The sequence below is a fragment of the Pteronotus mesoamericanus genome, unplaced genomic scaffold, assembly GCF_021234165.1.
Source record: "Pteronotus mesoamericanus isolate MK-2021 breed Mesoamerican mustached bat unplaced genomic scaffold, CSHL_Meso_final contig_74, whole genome shotgun sequence".
Classification (NCBI taxonomy): domain Eukaryota; kingdom Metazoa; phylum Chordata; class Mammalia; order Chiroptera; family Mormoopidae; genus Pteronotus; species Pteronotus mesoamericanus.
In genome coordinates this window covers 35,803,746-35,828,319 of record NW_026555247.1, presented here as the reverse complement: position 1 = coordinate 35,828,319, position 24,574 = coordinate 35,803,746, and the positions used below count along the sequence as shown (strand labels likewise).

Sequence of the window (24,574 nt, the reverse complement as noted above, 5' to 3'; positions counted from 1 at the left end):
GGCGCGGACGGGCGGGCTGGGCGCCGCGCTCTGCGGCCTCTGCCGCCGGGACGGCGCCGCGGGAGGCCTGGGCCCTCGGAGCGGCCGGCCCCGCCCCGCCGCCGCGCCCTGCCCCGCCCCGCCCCGCCCCGCCCCGCCCGGGCACCTGCCCCCGCCCGCCCTCGCGGCGCCCCCTTCTGGCAGGGCCGGGCCGCGCCCGCCAGGTGGTGCCCGGGCGCGCGGTGTGGAGGGGCGGCTCCCTCGGCGTCTGCTGCCCGGGTGCAAGGAGGGACCCGGGCACCCGGAGGTGAGGGCTGCGGGACGATTTTGGACCGCCGCCGCCGCCGGGAGCGCGGGGCTTAGCTTTCTTCCCTTGGCTCTTCAAGTTGCACGCCGCCAGGTTTGCCTGCGACGTGACCTGGTGTCTCTCAGGTTGGAAGGCAGGGGCCAGCCTGCTGCACCCCAGGCTTCCCGGGTCGGGGAGGCAGCCCGCGGCCTGACCCCCGCCTCGAGCCCCCGCGCTCAGCCCTTCCAGGAGGGATGAACGAGGAGAGGCTCTTCGTGGACTACAGTGAAAGGATCGCCACGATAACCCGTCCAGCACGCTTCACGAGATCCTCCCTCAAAGTCGGCTGGCCTCTTTCTCTCCTCCGGGCGGCCTGCCTGCCCCGTCTCCGCCCCGCGCCCGGATAAGGCGCTCGTCTGGCCTCGGTCTATTTCCTGGTCGAGAACCAGCTCCTGTCTGGGGGCCCAGCGCCTGCCGTGCGGGGCACGTGTAATTCCTTCCTTAGGAGTGCGTCCTCCCTCGTGTCCCAGGTCGATGCTGGACGCACACGCATACACACTCCTTTGTACAGATAACTTTTGGAGTGAAGATACTCGTCTCGTGTCAACAGAATGCACTGACTTCTTGGAGCGCCAGGTCTATTTGCTCGCCTTACCTTTTTGGCCCAGCATGCAGGGTATCTTAGTGAACGGCCCCTGTGCACGCGAGAAGGCGCTGCATCCCACTGCTGTCGGGTGAAGTGGTTTATAAATGTCATTTAGGTCAAATTGGTCGAAATACCCATATTGATGTTCTGTCTTCTGGGAAAACTGAAAATTTTCAACAATTGTATAGGGTTATTTTTCCTCGTCGTTGTTTGTACGCCCCCTGCTTGTTTTTGAAGCTCAGATTAGAGGCATAAACATTTAAGGAATGTGTTTTCTTGATGAATTGACACTTCTGTAATTGTTGCATGTCCTTGATATAGTAAAACTGGGTTCCGAAGTCCACTTTGATGCCAGTTATATAGCCACTGCACCTTTCTTATGAACAGCACACAGAACTTCTCATGATCATTTTGTTGTTTGTGTTAAAGTGATAGCATATAATTGGTCTTGTTTTTTCATTTTATTCAGTTTGACAGGCTCTATCTTTTGGTTGGAGTGTTTAGACCATTTACATTTCATGTGATTATAGATACGGTGAAGTTTAAATCTATCTTGCTATTTGTTTGCTTGTTCCTTTTATGGTCTTTTGGCTTGAGAATTTTTTAGGATTCCATTTTCTCTCCACTGTTATTGTACATATCCCCTCGTTTAATTTTTAGTGCTGGATTATAATACAAGCCTGCACCTATGAATTACTCCAGCCTACCTTCAGATAAAACTCTGCCCCTTCGTGTGTCCTGTAAGAACCTTGGGCACCGCCAACCCTCCCCCACCCGCACCTTGGTGCCATGGTTGTACTACTCGCTGGGCTTTGTGTTACAAGCTCCTTACCGGGCGGCCTGGTGTATGCACTGCCCACTTGCTTTGGTGCTTTTTGGAAAGCAATCCAGTGGCGTTGATGAAAAAATTTCAAGTGCAGATCTCCTCTGACAAATCAATTCCATACCTTGGACTCTAACATATCAATATGTACAGAGGGCAGTATAAGGATATTTAAGTTAGCATTTTTGGAAAACCACAGAAAAATGTTTGTTAATATAGAAGTGGCAGACAGAGTTGTGGTCCATCATAATATAGACTATAATGCAGTTATTAAAGAAGACTAAGTAGTTTGGGAAAGATGTAGTGGGCAAAAGTAGGTTAAATTACAAGCCATTACCTAAAAGATAAATCATAAGTAAGGATATGAAATAATTATAACAATAAGACAAATAATACAAGTAAATAACAACAGAAGAATAAACTGTTCACAGACACCTGTAAACCTACTTTTGTCCAACCCTGTATATTGAGTAAAAGCAGCAAGTAACAGAATAGTATCATCCCATCTTTGGCCATCATAAATAGGAATTTCTGGAAAGACAATAATAGTAACCTCTACTCGCCTCCTCGCAAGTTCATTTAATCCTTACAATGGCCTTGTCAGCTGTACCATTTCCCAGTCCCGTTTTACACAGGACACTGGGGCTCAGAGGTCCATAGTCTGCCCGGGGTCCCTCGGCCGGAAGTGGCAGACCTGGGGCAGACCCTGGCTGCCTGGCGCTCCCGTGTTCATCTTGCCTCACTAAGCACCAAAAATTTTAGTATCAGGCGAGGTGCAGAAGGGAAAGGAGAAACTAATTTTACTTTTGATGTTTCTTAATTTACATCGAGGAAAAAGTACTTTTTCATTTTCAGTGACAGTTGCGTAAGCAGTACACAGAGGGAAAAACTCGAAATGCAGGAAGGAAAGGCACGGTCGCACGTGCAGGTGGAGGACTGTGCGGTGCCCGGGCTACTGCGACCCGGGGTGTGCGGAAGCGGCCGTGCGAGCGCTGCGCCAGGCCGCGCCCTTGCTGACGGGAACTGGACCCTCGCCCTGGCGCCTGGTGAAAAACACCATGGCCTCTTCCTGGCACACTTCCAACATCACCCTCTTCTTTGTTAAAAAAAGATCAGGGGATTTAAAACTTCTGCTTGGAAAGCCCCAGAGGTGAGTGTGCTGGTTTTAGAAGCACTTTTAGAAACAAAATGCCCATGTTAACATATTAAATCCACTTTTTTAAAAAAGCTTAAGTTGAAAAAATTAGTTTTCCTATATGAATGATGAACACACCGTAGCTAAAGGGGCTGTCCACCATTTAGAGAAATTAGTTTAAATGTTACTTATGATTACAGACCCACATTTAAAAGCACATGTATACTTAAATTTGATACGTAATAACTATAAGCTATACTTCAAACAATAGTATATATTAAAGTTAAGGGTTTCCCATTTCATAAGAGTACTCAACTGATAATGAATTTGTACTGGGTTAAAACAAAACATTACACAAACACAGGAATTACAGGTTTATTTAAAACCTCGTTTAAATGAATAGAGTGCACTCACCTTGGAAATCCCCACCACTCCCTTCTTCTGCATGAACTCAAGTCTTCAGAATTAAAAAGGTAAAATAAAAATGTGGCATTCATTTTTGGTTCTAGTGGATGGCCTATATTATATTGCATTTTAACAGTCTTCATTTAAGCATCCAAAATAGAGGCCTGATCTCATTAATGAAATGCTTACGTCAGTAAGCACGAGCATTAATCAGTTTATGTAATTTTTTTTTTCACATGAAGAATAGTTACTGTCACAGGGCACAGAGGTAAAGAGACTACCTAAAAATGTCAAGTTTTTAAGCAAACATAAGACTTTACAAATCTTTCAGTGAAAACTTACTGATAAATAACCATGTTTTTATTACCTACACCTTTTCATGTTTAGCTCTTTCCCCCATCTTGCCTATAAACTTTTTAAACAAAAGTCAAGCATTGATAAGTCAGTGTTCATCCAGAGAGAAATTATGGTTTCAATACTATTCCATAATGACACCCAAAAATAACATGAAAATTTAAGAAAACACTTGAATGGCAGACATGGAAACCTTACTTGCTTTGATAGACAAGAATTTTTTTAGTTCTACAGGTTTAGTATTCAAAAGAACTATATTTCTGAACTGTCGAACAGGTACTGTCCTATGTTGATGGCAGAGCACTACTTCTAGACTGGCCAGGTTTGGATTGGCCTCAATAGCCCAGCTACTGCTGTCAGATTAAGAGAGAAGGATTTCTTAAACATATTTTTATTGAAGCATAATTTACATAACTTGTACAGCTTGATGAATTATCATAGAAACATACATGTAGCCAGCACCCAAATCATGAAGAACATTACCTGCACCCCAAGAGCCCCCTCTTCTAGTCACTACCCTTCATCCTTTTTGATAGATATAATTCTAATACCATTCATTAGTTTTGTTTGGTTTTGGACTTTATATAATGGAGCCTACACTGGAGTATTATTCTGTGGCTTTTTTTCAATATTATGTTGGTGAGAGTCATCCGTGTCATCACCAAATAGGGTTCCATTTTATTAATGTATTACAATTTACTTAACATCTTGCCCTGCATTAGAAGGGTAGAGGGTTGCTTTTCGTTTGTGGATTAAGACTGCTAACATCGAGTTTGAGTTTTCACATCTGTGTGCATTTACCTTTCCGAACGGGGTCCTGCCTTGTTTTGGTGTTAAGGGTTTTTGCTGGGCAAGACTGGAATCCATAGCAAGGGCTTTATTTGGTGGAATTCATGGGTGAAGGGATGTGGGCACTGGGGTTTCTTTGTGGGGTTTTATATTACAAGTTCAATTTGTCTGATATAGAACTACAGAGATTTTATTTTTCACATGTTGGTCTTGGTAGGTTTTTTGTTTTTGTAGTTTTTTTTTTTTTTTAAATAGGAGCATGTCCATTCCATCTAAACTTTCACTCTATTGGTATAAAGTCATTCATCATATCCTATATTTTTAATGTCATCGTGTTTGTAGAGGTTTCTTACTTTTTATTTCTAACATTGGTAATTTTTGACTTCTCTTTTTCTTGATAAGTCTTACTGGGGTTTAATTAAGTTTCTTAGTTCAATTAATTAGAATCAAATTTTCAGCTTTCTTGATCTTTTCTATTATATGTTGAGTTTTCTATTAATTTCTGATCTTTACTGCTGCTTCTGCTTACTTTGCGGTTCTTTACGATCTTCTTGAAATGAAGGTTAGGTGACGGACTGTAAGCCTTTCTTTCTAATCTCTGAGTTTGAACCTGTATGTGTAGCTCCCACTAAGTATGACTTCAGAATCATCTGACAAGTTTTGAATTTGATAAAAATGTTTTCTAATTCTTGTCATTTCTTCTGTAACCTGTGGTTTCTTTTAAAAGCACACACTTCATTTCCAACATTTTATTTTCTGGTTAACTTTTTATTATTTTTGTAATTTCATTGTGGTCAGAGAACATATTCTGTAGGATTTCATTACCCTAATACCAAAGCCAGACAAAGACTTTAAAAGAAAACTAATGATCAATATTTTTCATGAACATAGATGCAAAAATCCTCAACAAAATAATAGCAAATGGAACCCAACATTGTGTAAAGAGAATCACAGACATGACCAAGCGGGATTCATCCTGGGTGTGTGAGGCTGGTTCAGCATTTGAAAGTCAGTTAACGTAATACACTAGTGGACTAAAGAAGGAAAACCCCGGCCGAATCGATAGATGCAGAAGCAGCATTTGACAAAAGCCAGCACCCTTTCAGGATAAAAACTCTCAGTTAACGAGGAATAGAGAGGAACATCCCCCACTTGATAAGGAATCCCTACAAAACCCTTACAGCTAAAATCATACTTGTGAGAAACTTGACCCTTTCCCACGAAGATCAGGGAGATTTTGGTCTGCAGAGAACCAATGCCCAATGGATGCCAAGGGTCTAGCTGAGAACCACCCACGCTCTCAGAGGCTCAGTCTAATGCCAGTATCACAGCCTCTGCCTCATGTACCAGGGGCCCCAGCGTTTTTGGCCTGAGAGCCTACCCTTGAGCTCCTCTGAACATCCCTTAGTGTAACAAACCCTTACCCCTTCCGCACCCGCTGCTGGCTCAGGAAACGCATGGTCTGTCTTCAGGTCCCTCTCCTGCATCCCCGCCTTCGCGCTAGAGGGCCTGCTCTCCAGCTCATACTAATTGAATGCTGGTTACCCCTAACACAGCACTTTCCTTGCTAAGCTCGTAAGTGGAGGATTTTAGTTTTGTTCTCACAAACCTCTGTACCTTAGAGCCCAGAGGTATCTTACTTGCTTTTCACCTCTACTTCCGAAGGAAGTGTCCTTCCAATTCACTGACATGAATATTCTCACCAAAACATATTTTTGACTTTACTGAGAGCCCTCCCTCAGACTCTCCCACTCACTTCGTTATCTTTTCCCTCTTGCCCAGTTTAGATTCTATGGTCCATCACTATAATCATTCCTTTGCTAGTAGCTCTAATGTCTCTCCCTTCTTCTCCTCTTAAGCATCTGGAAAAAACCCCAGCCCTGCTTATACTTCATTCTCCGTATACTTCCCATCTGCTCCCGAACAGCTGATCCTAGTGGGAGGAAAAACAAATAGCTGATCCTAGCAGGAGGAAAAATGAAAAAAAAGATCAGGTTAATTGGGTCTAAATTTGTACGTACTATTCCCAGGTGGGCTTTCAAAATTGCTTGGCAATCCTACAATGCCCTCAATAATTCCCTCTGCCGTTCTTGAAGACGACCTTCTCTACCTTCTTTCTCCTCAAGCCTCCGATACTTTACAGGTGCCGGCCACGTTAATGGCTTTGCTTCATACTCCACTCAGAAATGCACAAGGAATTAAATGGAAACCCCCTAGTCTTCCCACCACTAAACTGACCAGCTTACCTCCAAACATGTCTATTCTCTACTTTCTCCCCTGCCACAAGGGAGTCCACCTCCTCCCCCTGAGCGCTGAATCTCAGCCCCTTGCCTTCTCAAGGAGATCCCTCCCAGTCACCACCTGCAGCGGCCACCGTGTCACCGCCACCGCACTCCGCTGCCTCCTGCTGCAATTTGAGTAGCTCATGCCCGGCACGGTTAGCTACTCACAAGAAAACAAAAGCATGGGGTGCAGCTGTCTGGCTATCCACGCTCCAGCTGTTCAGTGACTTTACAATTTTAATTCCACTTTGAACTTTCATAGTGCTTTCTAAATGCTAGAACACATTCAGGTTTACTATTATGTGGTTTTTATAAAGTCTGGTGAGGAAATAGAGAGCATGTTATTTTTTCCATGCTCTCTGATGGTGAGAAAAAATAATTTGTTAGAAAGGTGATTATTTGAAAAAGCCATATGAAAATAAATTAGACAATGATTTACATTAGGAAAAGTATTCACCTAAGGGTTAGTATTTAATACATGACAGGAAGGCTTATGAACAGGGAAAGCCAAATATTAAAAAATTGTCAAGGAATTATCAGAAATAAAGATAAAGCATCTATGAGATGAAAAAGTCAGTTAGATTTATACTACTTATCAATATGTATTTTATATAGAGAAATACATATTTTCAGCTTCCCTGAAAATCCTAAAAATATCTAAGGTTGTAAGTGCTAACAGTTCAAGAAATGGTTACTTTACCAATAAGATAATAGTTTGTTAATATTTTAAATTTGACTGCTATCAACAAATAACAACCATAAATAACATCACTGACAAAGTATTTAATATCTAAAACATACAGTATGAAATGCCAGTTTATACACATCAAGAAATCTATATAATTATCTAATTGAAATACAATGGATTAGTCTTTGATGGAATAAAAGGAACTAAAATAGTTTAATATAGTCTTCTATATAGATATGCTTTGGACAGTATTTTCCAGATATTATTGAAAACTCTTTGGAAAAAAAAGCAAATAACTTACATTCTTTACCACACTGAACAGAAGCAATTTATATATTATCAAAAGAGCAATGTTCTTTATATTGTGCTAAGTTTACATTAACTGTGGTATATAGGCTGGTTTTATAGTGAAAAGGAATTTTTACTTAATGGTTTTTCTTGGCCCTAGCTGGGTAGCTCAGTTGATTGGTGCGTTGTCCAGTACACCCAAAGGTTGAGGGTTCAATTTCTGGTCAGGGCACATAACCAGACTGGGGTTTGATCCCTGGTTGGGGCAAGTATGGGAGGCAATGGATTGATGTTTCTCTCTCACACTGATGTTTCTCTCTCTCTCTAAATATCAATAAACATATCCTTGGGTGAGGATTAAAAAAAGAAAAGAACCCATGGTTTAGTATAAAAATCAAAATGAAAATAAAAGTGAAGTCTTACTGACATTTAGATATTGTGTATCTCACTAGCTGTTGACTATCAAAATAATTAGCAATTAAACGGATTCACAAATTAATAAAAATGATCACAATAAAAATACATTAGAATCATTTACCTGGTAACGAACATTTACTATAGTTCAAAGCAAATGAGAGTTTAATCACTTTTGTTTAAATCATCTCTGAAAATGTATTAATTTTATAGCAACTTTTTAAAATAAAAGTAAATTAAAATAAGTAATTCATATAGATTATGTTCCTAAAATAACATATTATTACACTTTAATGAATATATGCTTTCTCATTTCCTTTTGCTTGGATATAGATAAAGCATTTCAAAATGAGAGTAAATACACAGCCAAAACCAAAACCAAAACAAGTATGCAAAAACATTTTATTTATAGTAGATCACCATTTTTGACATGAAAGGTAGCCACTTTCAATTCCTCAGGAATGCCTAGAATCCAACAGTTTTCAGAAAGACTAGTTTGTTAACAATTATTGTACTATAAGTAAAAGAAATAATTTCAGAATGACCTTTTTCAAATGGCTTTGCTATGTCAACTTATTTTATCAGCTTGAATGTGTGAGAAGGTAGCTTTCTCAGGAAGAGACTGTCATCCAGCCATGTTCCAAGTGTAGGAAACGAGTTTATACAACAAACATAAGAATCACCTATGTGCATCGACTGTGCTCAAACGAGAGTTCTCTTTATTAAAATAGGCATTTTTCAAAAAGGCCTCACATTAACCCCTCAAACCAATCCCCCTACATCCAGCACCGCTCTCTTCTACTTCAAGTCGCATTACGTGACAGACAAGTGTCTGGCTCCAGCGGACCTGTGCACCGACTTGAGACCCCCTGTAATGCGCACAGACACAGGAACGGTCACTGACTTTAAGGGCCATGGTGTTAACTAACCAATAACAACTTAGCCGCTGTCATTTTTTGTTTAGAGGGAAGAGAGCAGCCCCCAAATGTCCTTAACTCACAGGTACTTCTCTGTAACATGCAGAATGAAAAGATAATCTCTAAAATTAAAAGCATTAGAAAATACCTTGAATAAATGTTTTACGCAAATGTTAAATTTCAGATCTGAACTGTATTTTCTTTTGTATTTCGATTTGGAAAAACCTTTCACAATTATGAGCTCTTCTTACTTACATTTCTTTTTGACTATCTGAATTGAACACACAGCAGTCTGAAAATTCCCCGTGGTTACCACTCCCCGTGTTTATGGGCTGTCTTTCCTCAGGTGAGTCCGTTGGATGCGTGTGAGTGCTGGGGAGATTTAAATAGCACTTAGTATTCACGAGAGCTCTGAAATGCTGAAAGTTTCATTATTATCTACTTACTGTAGGACTTGTAATTCAAATTCACCACAGCACTACAGGTGCTGTGTGAATGGAATGCACACAATTCCCACAGACACACAAACTGAAGTCCAAAAGGCACAGAGTAATGCTGGTGGCTCTTTCTAGTCAGTTAAGAAACAATAAAAAGTCTGCATTATTCTTTCATAATTTAAATACTTAAGTAATCTCCACTTTTATTACTTTATAACAATGACTTCAAATTTACATTATTTTAAGTACCATTGTAATAGCTTAGTGTATATTACAGATATTTGCTTTATCCCATCCAAAAAAACCTCTTCGCTATATATATATAAAAAAATATTCTGAAAGACAAGAACATAGAAGAGGGACTTACTTGGTACAGACTACCAACTCAATCTCCTATTACCACAGTTATACTTCCAAAATTAACAGATATACAGCAATAATAGAAAGCAGTGCAAATATCTTTGGAGGTTAGGACAAAATTATAATTCAAGAACATAAAACAAAGAAATAAAAAAGGCAAGTACTTCAAGTACAAGGAACCAGTCTGCGTGAGGTCCATCTTAGTGTCTTCTGGGCGCTTCTTTCTTGCTTTTACTTCTTTCTCTGAAACACATTGGCCAACATGGCACCTGATGTTGTCAATTGGCCCATTTTGTTCAAAAACTTGGTCTTTGTATCTTCGCTCACTAAGCTTGCAGCAATTGACATTGAGCTAGAAAAAAAATTTTAAAAATCATGTAAAGCAATTAAAAAAACTAAAATATCCATTTTCTCATTTCTTTCGTAAATACATTCTGACCTGATATCTGAAAAAGGAAGCTGACATTTATGGGGAGAGATTCATGTAAGCAGTACTAGGTAGTGGTTAGGAGCAAGTTGGGAATGAGGCTGAGTCTGGGCTCTGTCATTTACCAGCTGTGTGACTCTGGGTAGGTTATTTAATCTCATCTGTAATATCATCCTCATCTGTAAAAATCAAAGTAATTCTATTACCTAACTCATTGGGCTACTTGTGTGTGTGCGCTGGGGGCGTGGGGAGTGTGTGTGTATGCCAGGGGTGGGGGGGTAGTGTGTGTGTGTGTGTGCGCGCACGTGCGCGCGCCGGGGGCGTGGGGAGTATGTGTGTGTGTCGGGGGCGTGGAGGGGGAGTGTGCATGTGTGTCGGGGGCATGGCGGTGTGTGTGTGTGCGTTCGTGCCGGGGGCGGGGGGAGAGTGTGTGTGTGTGTGTGTGTGTGTGTGTACCGGGGGCAGGGGGGAGTGTGTGTGTGTGTGTGTGTGCGCGCGCGCCGGGGGCGGGGGGAGTGTGTGTGTGTGTGTGTGTGTGTGTGCGGGGGCGGGGGGAGTGTGTGTGTGTGTGTGTGTGTGTGTACCGGGGGCGGGGAGAGTGAGTGTGTGTGTGTGTGTGTGTGTGTGTGTGTACCAGGGGCGGGGGGAGAGTGTGTGTGTGTGTGTGTGTACCGGGGGCGGGGAGAGAGAGAGAGTGTGTGTGTGTGTGTGTGTGTGTGTGTACCGGGGGCGGGGGGAGTGTGTGTGTGCTCGTGTACTTAGTCTGATAGGATGAAATGCTTATTCCTGGCAGTCAGCTTTTAAAGGAAACACCTTTGAGCTTTTTATGTAACTGAGTCCATTTAAGAGTAACTGCTCAAGGTTACCTCAGCAAGAGCTACGAGTATTACTTCCTCTCCCCAATGCTCAACTTCACTCTTTTAAATCTATGTTTGTATTTTAATTTCATTGGATGTCCACATTCTAATTAGTTTGGTTAGAAGCATGTGACTAAAACATTCACAAGTTTACAATCCTTTATGCAGTGTGTCCAGTTGCAGCTTAGAGACTTCTGTCACAGACTTCTAAGAAACTAAGTTGACCAGTGATTCCCAAATCCGCATATCAAGTCATCTCTTTGAAAGCTTTTAAATACAGAGCTCTCCAGGCTGAATCGGAATGTTGAGAGGCGGGCACAGAGAATGGTCTCTCTGCCCCATTCTGAATTTTAAATTCCCGAGATAATGCTGATGCAGGAGGTTTACGGACTAGCATTTAAGAACTGCTAATTTAAAGAATTTTCTTGTCTTCCAGATAAATGACTACAAAATAACACAAAATAAAACATCATTACCACGTACAGAAAATGTAGAGAAATTAAGGTTAACCTGAAGTTTTAAAAAAAGAATTAATGTCTTACCCTTGAGGCTCTTGGACAGTCTTATTCTCTACTTTTTGTTCACATTCTTTTATCATGGAACTTAAAATAACCTGATTTAAAAAAAAAAAACTTTAGTGAAATACAGCTGACACAGTGAAATGCTATGGTTAATTTAAAGTTTTTAATTTAATTTTTAATATTCCCATAAGCTAATGTGTTCATTACAATTTAAAGTTTTGACAGTTACTTTGTTAAAGGAATTCACATTAGATTGCTAGATAAGGTGCAGAAATAGCATTCTGACTTTCACTAAACTTCTTTCTAAATCTGATTCCCATTCTCCTTGGCTTGCCCCACCATCTACTGTTAAAAGTTAAATTTGTACACATCTATAAATATAACACACACACACACCATGGCCACACACACATTTCCTCAGTAAGAGCTGTTCTGTCCCATACACTTGCTTTCTCCCAGTTGCAAAATCCAGGTGCGCTGCTTTAAAGTTTACAGCAGAGACCAGGTCTAGGCTGAGATACTATGTACTGGGCATTTACGAGCTAACGTCATTTTTGCAGGGAGACTGAGTGATGGGAAGGGCAGAGGGGTCTGAGAAGCCGCCGCCCCTATTGCTAGCAACCAGACCAGGAACAACTGGCGTTCCTGAACGTTCTCGGCCCATGTTTGGACACGGAAGTCCCCGTCACCTACCATGTGCCAGGCACTTTTTTAAACACAGAGAATGCAGAAAATAAAACAAACAACTTTTCCCTCCTGGTGAATATATGTTCCTATGTTCTAGACAATAAACACACAAAAATAGGTGTATTAGATCATATATTAGGCAGTGATAAAGGCTTTGGAAAGAACACGGAGTAAGATGAGAAGTAGCAGGCCAAGGTAGAGGATGTTACAATTCACATGAAGATTTTCTGAGCAGCCTTAAATTCATGTGCTTGGAATTAAGAACAGTTAAAAAGGAACTTAAATAAATAAGAAAACTTAAAAGTAAATCTAAGCTTCCTCCTTAAGAAATTAGAAAAATATTTAAGAAATTAAACCTAAAGAAGGCAAACAGAAATAAAGATGAAAGTAGAGATCAATGAAACAGGAGATGAACAGAGAAATATCTACACAGCCAGAAGTTCAATATTAGAAAAGCTTCATGAAATCAATAAATCCCTATCAAAACTATTTTAAAAAGAAAGGAAGAAACAAGTTAACAACATCAGAAGTGAAAAAGGCATAGCAATACAGATCCTACAGTATGAGAAAAGGAGAAAATAAAGTACAAGTATTAGAAAAGAACATACTATTTGCAAATGACCATTCTATATATAAAACATACACCAAAAAAATCCAGAGACATTTTATTAGAATTAATAATAAAGTTTCTCAAGTTGGCCAGACTTAAGTACAACATATAAAAGTTATATATATTTCTATATATCAGCAAGAAAGGGTTAAAATATATATAATCCTAAAAAAAGATACCAGTATAACATTATAAATACAACGCGTCACATTTTCTCAGATGAAATTATAAATACGTGTAGTATGTAGCATGTTCTGTATAGGAAAACTTAAAATCAGGAAGGTGATGTCTCCCCCACTACTTTATAGAACCAATTCAATTTCAATAGGAATATGAATGAGATTTTTTTGGAACCTGATAACATCTGATAAAATTTACAAGGAAAAGCTAAGCATCATGAACAGTTCTAGAAAACCGCCACAAAACAATGCTACACTTGCCCTACTAGTTTTCAGGACTTTTTAACAAGGCCACTGTATGAAGACTGTATATCAGTTTCAGTGAGTGACCGTAAGACCAATGGGAAAGGATGTTCCCTCCTAAGAGACAGGCGCACACATGGACATGCGTGATGGAGGTGGCGCTGCCCATCAGTACAGACACAACGGACTGTTCAATAAACAATGACGGGACAACTGCTTATCCACAGAGAAAAAATGTAATTGGAGCACTACCTCACACCAATTCAAGATGGATTAAGAATTTTTTTTTGTAAAAATATACCTTCAAACATTTTAAAAGTATAGGAGATAATGTTTTTTGAAAATGATCAATGCCAGAAATATGAAAAGACATATCACAAATTGAAAGATACTCACAAAACACAAAACTGATAAAATACTGGTATTCCTAATATATAACAAACTTTGAAGACATAACAGAAAAAAGACAACCCAGATAAGAAATGGGCAAAAAACCTAAATAGGCTTTGATTGAAGATCCTAACTAGTCAATAAACATACAAAGGATGCTCAAGTTCAACAATAAACAGGGAAATACAAATAAAAACAATAATGAGATACCATTCTATATCCAGCAAATTAAAGAATCTTACAAATACCAAGTGTTGACAAAGATATGGATGAAAAGGGTACGCACTCCTACACAGTCCTATCAGGCACGAGAACTGTCCTTTCACTTGGATCACCAGTGACCTCAGGGACAGCACGCCCCCAGCTTGGTGTGATGGCGGTGGACATGGCACAGACACAGTCAGTGTGAAAGCTGACACGGAGCAGAGACGATGGGGAGGAGAAGAGACTTGGGGGAGGGGTGAAGGAATGTTTTTGTTTTGCTTCCTTTAAGAGGGGAGAGTCAATTATGATAATAGATTAAAGAAAAGCTGTAGAAAGATATGCTGAAGATACAGAATAAGAAATAAATGACAAACAGGGTTTTGGAGGAAATAGGAAGACAAATAGAATGAAAGGGTTATGAGGAAAAGGAGATAGAAAATAGAAATCTATCTTCCAAGTAAGTTGATGGTCGGAGATAACAATGTATAGAATTTTATAGATTGAAAGTATTTCATGTACATTATCTTATCAAATTCTAATTATATTCAGTGAAGGAGAGTAAGTTATCCCTACTATGGAGAATGAAACAGACTCAAGGATGTTAAAGGAGTTGCTCAAGACCTCATAAATGGTAAATCAATCCATAAAATGACATTGAACTAGATTTAAAAAAATTAAGTGCAGCATATCATAAGCATGTCTCCAATAAAGAGAAATAAAAATCTGTACAGGAGATATTAAAACATATGAACACGCCACTGATAATCACAGTGGTGAAATCACCACAGTAGCTCACCTCGTGCTCCGGAGAGAGATGTTCCATGTCAGTCCGTAAACATCTGAGACCAGGCAGAAAGTGATTAACCATTAAATCCTCTGAAATGACTTGAGACAACATAGTTAAGGGAATTAAAAAGAAAACCCCAAAACTGGTATGTCCACCACAACAGTAGGATGATGTAACAGCAGCTCTCTTAAACAACGCCTACGGCACGCCGATGGCCTGGAGTAAACAGCCTTCCTGAAGCGTGAGTCTCATTTGTTGAGTTAGTTACTTATCAAGAGTCAATTGACTTTATTCCCTCAAACTTCTTTGTCAGTGGTATTCGGTACTGTAAGTTTACATAATTACATGTTTTATAAACATATCAAATAATGAATGTGAAAATTAAGTCATGTAATTTAATTGATGTTTAAATGAATAAAGTGACTATAAAAAGAGAATTGATGTTTCCATGACAATTAAGTTGAAAGCTTTAGAAAAAATTGATGAAGGCCAATCGCTTAAAACATTGCTGTTTAATTATGTATTATAAGAACTGTAAAAAAATTAGTAAAAATATAAAACTAGAAGAAATTCTATATCTGGTATCAATAATGTTTCCTGATCCTTTTTAAAAAAAACGTAAGCTGAAATTATAGACCATTACATTATAGATATGGTCTAAGAAAGATAATGTTTAGCTCTAATCAACAGACATAAAAGAAATGCCTTAGTCCTACACGAAAAGATGAGTAAAAAGAAAATACATTTACGTATTTCAAGTTAAAATAAGTTACCTTGGTATATAACATTCTCTGATTTCTTGCTTTAACAATTCTACTAAATTGATCTACTATTGGTCCTAATTGAATTGGGTAAGAGAACTTTTACTGTAATATCAGTATTTGTATATTTCCTTGTCATTTTTGAGATTTAGTTGATTTTGATTATTTTGACATGCAAAGGAATCAGGAAAGCAGATGCATATTTCAAGAAAACAAGTCACCTTGCTTATTCACATCAACTCTGACACCGTCGCACCATACCACAGTTTTCAGCTATTTAAAAACAGTTCTTCTTAGCCCTGACTGGTGTGGCTCAGTGGATTGGGCATCATACCGCAAACTGAAAGGTCGCCAGTTCGATTCCTGGTCAGGGTACATGCCTGGGTTGCAGGCCAGGCCTCCAGTTGGGGGCATGCGAGAGGCAACGGATCAATGCTTCCCTCCCACGTAGATGTTTCTGTCCCTCTCTTTCTCCCTTCCTTCCTCTCTCTTTAAAATAAATAAATAAAGTCTTTAAAAAAATCTGAAAGTAGTTCCTGTTAATATACCAATATTAAAAGTGAAAAATGCCAATAAATGCGTTCCCTTATAAAGGTGAGTAAATCAGTCTTTTTGGAAAAAAAATTATTTCATTATGTAAACAAATCAGTATTTTATACATATAATATATAATTATGGCCTTAATATACAGTTATACATAAAAATTGCTTTTAAACAAGATTCCTATATATTTAAGAAATGACCTAAAAACCAAACTCCTATAGACATAGAGAGGGCTGCAACCTAACAGTGAGGCAGGCCTGTTTTCTAGGTATGGGAAAAGTACCACCAAGACATCAGTGTAAGTGACCTTTGAATTGGAAGTTGAGCCTGTGACCTAGAAACATGGGCATGGACTGAGCAGCTGAAGACGGCCTTATTTGGAGGTAAGACGGAATTCACTCTCTTCCTCTTTTTCTACACACTGTTTGGTTCTCCCTTTTCCCCATGGGATCAAACAATCTTTGTTAAGGGGTGAAGACTTGGAGGTCAGTTAGTCCCATCTTGTGTTAGGAATCACGTTTTCCTCCTCCATGAACGGTGGCCATAGAGCCTCTGATTCTAACAATGACAGAACACTCAGAGTTTCATAAGGGAGATCACTGCATTTTTGGATAGCTCAATTAGAAAGTTTTTCTAATACACCAGATTGGCTTCTCTGGGACCTCTGCTTGCTAGTGTTAGTTCTGCACCTTGGTTACCATACACCTAACCTCTCTTCTACATTCACAACCTTTGAAATAATTTTTAAATTATCTTTTCATCTCCAAGGCACCTCTTTACCATGTTCAATGTTTCTAAATTTCGTCAAAATTTTTAAAAATATGATTTTTTGTCTTATTACTATGCTGAATGTTAAACACTACAGCTTTTCCACGTCCTTATTAAAGTATCATGCCAGGATTGAAAGGAATGCTCTTGTGTTCTATCAGCTCAGCACGCCCGGAACAGCAGAGCCGATGTGGCCCCGCGACCTCATCAGCGGCCACCCCGGCCGGCCGGCACAAGCCCAAGCGCTGACTCGCGCAGAGTGGATGTCTTTACCCTTGAGCGAGGCGCTGTGAAGACTGTTCCTTCCCTCACTGCTGTGAAGACTTTTTCCTGTGTTCACTCCAGGAGCACTCTACGCACACCTAGGCCCACAATAACAGCCTTCTCTGCAGACATCCGTGCTCTTTGAGACCGCCGCCTTGCCCCCTTGGACATTTAGCTTTCCAGGGCTAAAATTTCTGATCTTTTGACTTTCCCATTTTCCTTTAGAAGCTCTCTTCTATTAAAAATGTAAATGGCATTGTTTCAGTTTTTAAACGTCTACTTTCACAAAGCCTAGGGAACAGGTATAACCAGAACTGTCTTTTCTTTGAAATGCAAACGGACATGCCAGCCATCATTGCTTTCTCGTAAGGGTCCTGCCACTTCTCCGTTACTAACGAGCTCTTTCTTGCTAATTCAGGATGTTGCTTCCTCTTTTGGCTTCCTCTATCTTTAATAAGTTGAAAATGCCAACAAGATAAATCAAGATTGATAATAAGTTCTCCTTTTTGGTGGAATTAAACTTAGAAGATGGACTTATGGATAGTTGAGGCACAAAATTATCAAAATATGGTATTTCTACCCACTTTATAATCTATATTATAAAAAACATGGCTTACACCATCTGGATGAATAGATAATTTGCAGTTGAGTCCCAAAGTAAAATACTCTCTATCATGCATCCAACTTCAAGTTATATATAACATTTCCAAAAGGACAAAAAGCTCCTTAGCTAAATTCCTACTGCGTCCATTTGATTTACCCTGAACAAAACCAACCTCCCATTGAGACATTCCAGTCAAGGAGTGTCAGTGGCATTTTGGAACATATTTGCCTTATTTAAAATTACCTTTTCATTTTATTACTTCAAACTTCTATATAACAATATGAAACCACAAATTTTAATCCTGAAACACTTCTTTTGTCCTCTACTTTCTCCTATGAATCATTAGAAACCTTTCTCTACTGTCACTTCTTTTTGTCATAATCCAATTCTCCAGTTATGCTGCCCAGCTCGTCCTTTCACAGTTCTGTTTGCGTGTCTGGCCTTGCACGCCTTTTCAATCGCTTATTTCCCCTTCCCTGAACTCACCTGCCTTTCACTGGGAAAGCTAAAAGCTGGAGTTCACTGGGCTCATTGTTATCTTTACTTCCTTCTTTGTTTTTATTTTACTAGGCCTACAACAGTAAAGAGAACATTTAAGAGGACAGCTAAGGTTCTTAGCTGTAGTCACAGTTTTGCTTTTTAATTATAAACAAGTCACGAACGTAAGCTTTATTTCAATCATTTATAAAATGCAGCGGTTGGCGTGGGTTAGACAGTCTCTGAGCGTTCTCCACTTCCACCTCCTCTGGAGATGGTCAGCCACATTGGCACTGGCCTCTTTCCATGAGCGCCCTCTCTCAGGAGGCGCGCACTGCGCTCCATTGGATGTGGATGCTGAGACATTCACTGAAAACTCCAACGCCAGGATGCACACGAGGCTTCCTTTTGATTAACAGAAGCCTCAGCTATAATTCATTTTTTGTTCAGTTATATAGCTGACCAACATAAATGAAACTTTAGTCAGTATTTTTAAAACTGTAATATAAAAGCACAGAGGGCTTAAAATTACCTTGTGAAATTATGAGGCTGCTAGAGTAAAGAGTAGGGCAAGTCAGGTCAAGTTTTTAATTTTCTGCAATCCTTATGTAAGTTAAGTTGAAGAAAAAAATTCTATTTCTTAACCTTTAATGACTGAGGTGGTTCATTGTAAGGCTGGTTATATAAGTATAGATCTGCATTAATCAAGGATACAACAACAGGAAAGTGCACTGTAGGCTTCAAAAAGATGAGTAGCAATATCCAGTCTTTTAGAATCCACAATTTGTAAGTTGTTCACCAAGGCTAACTTATGCAAATGTGGTATAACAACTGGAAAAAAAAAAGAAATGGAAATTGTTACATTTTTACCTAAAGCTCACACACACACACAACACTCATACATCTTAAAAAATATTTTTTCATTTTAGTTAATAAAATTTCACTTTAATTCTAGATGATTTTCAAAAGATTAGCCACACCCTATGCTTGCTTTCTTTTACTAAAAAAGAGCACACATTTTTCAGAATGAAGAGTGACCTGGGATTGGGGAGAAACAGACGGCAGCCCTGGATCCAACCCCTTTACGAGGCTGCATATACACTGCCTGCGGCCTCACTGCAACTCAATTTCCGAACGTGAAAAATGAAACTAAAGAAACAAATGTAAACAATCTACTTTCTGTGTTATTATCTTTATAAATTTCTCTATAAAAATTAGGTATTACCAGTGCTATTAAACAAAAGATAAATATAGTACATGTATTCTTTTTCAACATCAAATTATTTCACACTTTCATAAAACTACTATTAGTTCTAGTTTCTCAAATTCTTAGCAAAGACCAGTGTCAGACAACACTGGAGATTGAGTTTTTAAGTCACTCAATGGGCACAATATTTTATATATCTCAATGAATAATGTAAAATTTCAAAAATACAGGCAACCTATTGCTAAAATAATAGTGATAGCCCAGGAGACAGTAACCAATTCAGTAGCAATGAGCCCCACTACTGCTGAAGACTGTCTTCTAAACACATACCGCTTCCCAATAAAACCAGGGTTCCTTCGGGGTCTCCAATGATCAAATTGTTGATCATACACCCCTTCCTACTCTCTGCTTGCTTGGGGAACCCAAAATACCATTCACAAGAACATACTTCTGACCAACTGTAGTGACTTCTTTTATGTTCACACTGAGTTTGTATATATTAAAGCCACAATCTCCTCCTAGAAAAACCTCCTGCTTCCTCAATAACCAGATAATATAAACACAACTTTTATGCTTACCTTAGTAAATGGCAAAAAAAACAAACCCCATAAAAACTTAGGATAACAATGACCATTTTTAGGGGACTTTTAAAAAAATTGATTTTACAGAGAGAGAAGAAGAGGGGGAGGGAAGAAAGAGAGAGAGAAAAAGAGAGAAACATTGATTTGTTGTTCCATGCATCCATTAGTTGTTTCTTTCTCTATACGTCCTGATGGGGGATCAAACCCAAAACCTTGGTGTATCTGGATGGCACTCTAACCAACTGAGCTACTGAGCCAGGGCCTAGGGGACTTTTTGACTTATGAAAATTAGTAACAACATACTTAAGAGGAATTCTAGAAAAATTCAGGAGACAAAAACACCCAACATTTATGATTTTCCAATAAAACTGTTTAAACTCCAATTCATTCATTGGCATGCCAAAGCCACTTCATGAACAAAGCCACCAAAATGGTGACCCCAAGGTAGTCTCTCCCAAAGACTGTCTAGTTCATTTCTGCCCAAATCTTTAAAGCTTACCTTGCACATCTCTATTTGTTGACACATGGCCTTTACTCCTTCTGCTCCTTCTCTGACCAACTATATAGGTTATCCTTTTCCTAAAGTCCTGGCTGAATGGCTCAGTTGGAGCATCACCCCATACATGAAAGTGTTGTGGGTTCAAGCCCCAGTCAGGGCACATACCTAGGTTGCAGGTTCAATCCCCAGTCAGGGTGTGGATGGGAGGCAACTGATCAATGTTCTCTCTTACATTGATGTCTCTTTCTCTCCCCCAGTTCCTCTCTGTCTAAAATCGGTAAGTATATCCTTGGGTGAGGATGTTAAAAAAAAAAAAAGAAGAAGAAGATCAAGAAGAAGAAGACTCTTCCAATATTGCAGAAGAGAGGAAGAGCTTTATTCGAGAATTCAACATTTCATTTTATACGTATGGTCCTGGGCGACCCTATCTGTACCAATTAATTCATTTTTTAACCCCTCAGATGGAGATAAATGGTTAAAAATTGATAACCTAGATGTGCATAATTCTACAACTGACCTATAGTGTGGGCAAGGAAAAAGAGGAAAATACACAACATAAGGCTATTGCAGAAGCCTTTCTTTTAAGGGCAGATCAGACAAAAATTCAAAACTGCAAATAATATAAAGATAATCAATAGGAGACTTCATAAAAATAGAAGTAAACTTTCAAAAAAATATTCCAGGGTAGATCTAACACCCAAAGTAAAGATAATCTTGTCCTCTCTTTTTGTAAATGGACTCAGATCTGAAATAAAAACCTTGAAAAAAACCAACCTGAAATGCACAACTGCCAGGTTAGAAAGCCTCCTATGTATGACTGAACATTTTCAGAGAGCTTTCTAAAGTAAAAAGCTGAAAATGAATAAATGAACAAAAAAATGTATCACGTTCCAGATAAAACAAATGACCCCTGAAATAAAATCAAGACCAAAAGGTCCTGTGATAACTAAAAGTTGGAAAAGAAAAAGGGCCACTGGAAGAACCAAGGTCCTCTATTCTCTAAGAAAGCAACAAATATCCAAAAAGCCACTCCTAGTTAAACATTACCACTCAACAATTCAGTGTTCTTCCTCTAAGCTTCTAAAAGGAACTGTGTATATATACAGATGGATAACAATAGAGCACCCTTGTCAATATCTATTTACTTTTATCTTTATCGACCATTAATCTTATTGACATAGGACATTAAATTTCTCTGGGTAAAGTTTTAAAGTAAAAGGGAAGCCACTTGACTGGGTGGTAGGTACAAAAGAAAAATAATTTTGTCTTAAGAAAAAAAAAGATGTCTGATTATGCCGGAATGCGAAAAAGGATTGTATAAGATACATTTGTTGGGTATACAGTAAGTTGCAGAAGGCTTCAAGGATAAAGGCTTAATTCACCTATTCAAGCAGTAGAAACTTCTACCCTCAATCTATCCATTCATGAAAAGAAAATTTCTTCTCTGTGACACATAAATCTTTCTTTTGCATATACTCAAAAGTTTATACTCAACAACACGTCACACACCGAAGACCCTTGGCTTATTTAGCGTGTTCCTTGATCCCGGAGCCAAGGCTTATTCTCCTGGCTTCAGAGCAACTACAGCCTCTCCAGGTTAGTCAAACCACCTTCAGAGTGTTTACTAAGGTCACCTGTAAATCTGATGTTACATCATGTGAGACTATTCCTTTCGCTAACTAAAATACCAAACCTTTTTCTTTTAACTAATGATGAAATATTGTTATTTTCTCTGTGTTGCCCATTGAAAACTCATCTTATGATTGTGTTTCTCCAGCTCACTAAGTGTTCATGACTTCGACAGGCCTTTGGACACTGCAGTCCAAATCCTGACAATACCCTCTTTTGATGACTCTTACCTTACAAATACCAGGCTGGATATGCAACAACCAGTCTGCAGGAGGACCCAATCTTGTACTAGAGAGCAAAATGACTTAAGAAGCCAAACCCGTGGTGCTCTTTAGAGCATGTCAAATTGCTAAGAATAAAGGGACTAAAGTATGGCAGTAATAACTGACATGCGTTTGGAGTAATAATGGCTGGAAGCTTTGATGCCATAAAGTGTCCTAAAGGTTGAGGTCCACAGGCAAGAGATACTATAGAAACATGAGAAAATGTTTTAGCAGATTACTCTGGAGTTCATTTAACAGAGCAACAATCTGTGAATTAAAATAATAGAGCTGAATGCCATGCTAAGTGGAAGATATGCATATTTTTCATAATAATATACCTAGAAACACAAAAATTTTTTAAAAATAAGGATAATAAGCTCTAAATATGAGGCAGCACAGTATTTTAAAATTAAGTTATTAAAAATGTTTTTAAAATAACTTGAAACTATTTGAGTTACTTTTCATATGTGTTATAGCTATCAGTATACAGTTTAAGAAACCGTCTACCAACAGTAATGCTGATCAATTCACAATACCAACTTGTTTCGCTTTCAGCTTTTAGTATATGAAAGATAAAGCAGAGAAAGGCTTTAACACATGACAAATGCTAAGAGAAGCCTCTGGCTTTGATCTGACATTACAATTCAGGAAAAAAGGTAGAAAAATGCAACTTACACTCATCTCGGAACCGCGGTTCTGCATTAGGCCCAACTCTACCAAATGTTTTTATGATCTCTGTATGCAAAGAATATTGGTCTTGATACTGAGGATCTTCCAGGAAAGAAGCCAACTGCATTTTCACTCTTTCCAGCAACTTAAAATTGGACATTGTACAGTCATTTTACAGATTAAAAATTGTAGGGTTGTTAAAGAATAAGGTACACATTAAACATGGCTAGCAGCACGGGATTCAAATGTTGTGTATCAATATGGCAGTAGAAATTTGAAATTAAGCAAGTACTTATTTAGTCTTTTGGCTCAGAAGAGGTTTTACATGTTTATGCTTGTTAATTCCTCAATATTTTGTTTTAGAAAAAAACATTACCTGAAAAACCAGTAAAACAAATGAAAAGATGCCACAATATTTAGGAAAAAAGAGATAAATGTTTTGTATCTAAATTAAAATTCGTGAAACAAATCACAGTGTGAGTTACCCAATTTATTCACCTTCCGAAAGCAATGAGTCACTAATGACTTACATCTTACTCACATTTCCCTAAAGACATTTTTATTTTAGGATTTAAGAACGTGTTGAAATCCTGCCAAAATTGCAAGCTTGGCAGAATGATGTACTTTTTTTATGTTGCTTCACCAGTGGAACACATAAGTGAAGAACAGAAAACATTTTTTCTATAACTAACAAAGTTATTGAATTTTCGTTATAAAAAACCTACAGGACAAAGGAATTTTACAAAATTTTTCCTTTTTTTGGCAAATGTCTATTAGATAAAATTGTGTTTTGCATTTATGTGGCAAATTAAGTACTATGCCCACAATTAATTTATCTTTAATCTACATGGGTTTTCTTCCTCTTTTTAAATTACACTTTGTTGATTAAGCTGTCACAGCTGTCCCAATGCCCCCTGCCTTCACCCCCCCCACCCGGCCCCGCCCTGGACTCCCTCAGGCAGTCCCCACACTGTTGTCCATGCCCATGGGTCACGCACGTATTGTATGTCCTTTGGCTACTGTATTTCCGATGCTGTACTTTACATCCCCACGACTGTCCTGTAACCACCACTCTGCACTCCTTCATCCCTTTACCGGTCTCCGCCCGTCCCCACCGAACCCCCTTCCATCTGACAGCCATCAAAATGTTCACTTGTATCTATGATTCTGTTTCTGTTCTGCTTGTGTGTTTAGATTCTATTGTTGATAGAGACGTATTTATTGCCATTTTATTGTTCATATTTCTAATGTTCTTAAAGAAGACCCTTCAACATTTCATATAATACTAGTTTGTGTAAGGACACGTCCAATTTGATGATAATGAAATTTTGATACTAATTTTGATAAATGGCTTAGAATTAATGTTGCAAATAGAACCTAATAAACTAGAAATTAAGTTGTAAGTTCATAAATCAAAATAAAAGTTTAGGGAGGAAGACTTTGGTAACCTGCAGCAGGCACGGCAGAGGACTGGCACGATGATGTCGGCCGTGAGGTGCCGGTCTGCTGGAAGACGTGCAACTTGAGAACAGTGACACACTTAGGAGAACACAGGTGCCCTCTAGCCTCTACTAGTGACACCAACATAGGTTTGTGTTCCT

The 24,574-nt window shown here is 39.0% G+C and overlaps 1 protein-coding gene across 4 annotated transcripts in view; it reads right to left on the bottom strand.

Moving 5' to 3' along the window:
• Positions 1-8,462: 8,462 nt before the first annotated feature.
• The window catches only part of RELCH (RAB11 binding and LisH domain, coiled-coil and HEAT repeat containing), a 90,037-nt gene continuing 73,925 nt past the window's right edge, over positions 8,463-24,574 (bottom strand). For all 4 annotated transcript variants that reach the window (XM_054583756.1, XM_054583757.1, XM_054583758.1 and 1 more), the window contains exons 25-29: positions 22,980-23,118; positions 18,840-18,956; positions 14,718-14,806; positions 11,630-11,700; positions 8,463-10,155 (exon numbers count right to left, since the gene is read on the bottom strand). In XM_054583756.1, the coding sequence (XP_054439731.1) occupies positions 10,035-10,155; positions 11,630-11,700; positions 14,718-14,806; positions 18,840-18,956; positions 22,980-23,118 (537 nt within the window). In that variant the 3' untranslated portion in view covers positions 8,463-10,034. The remainder of the gene's footprint in view (positions 10,156-11,629; positions 11,701-14,717; positions 14,807-18,839; positions 18,957-22,979; positions 23,119-24,574) is intronic.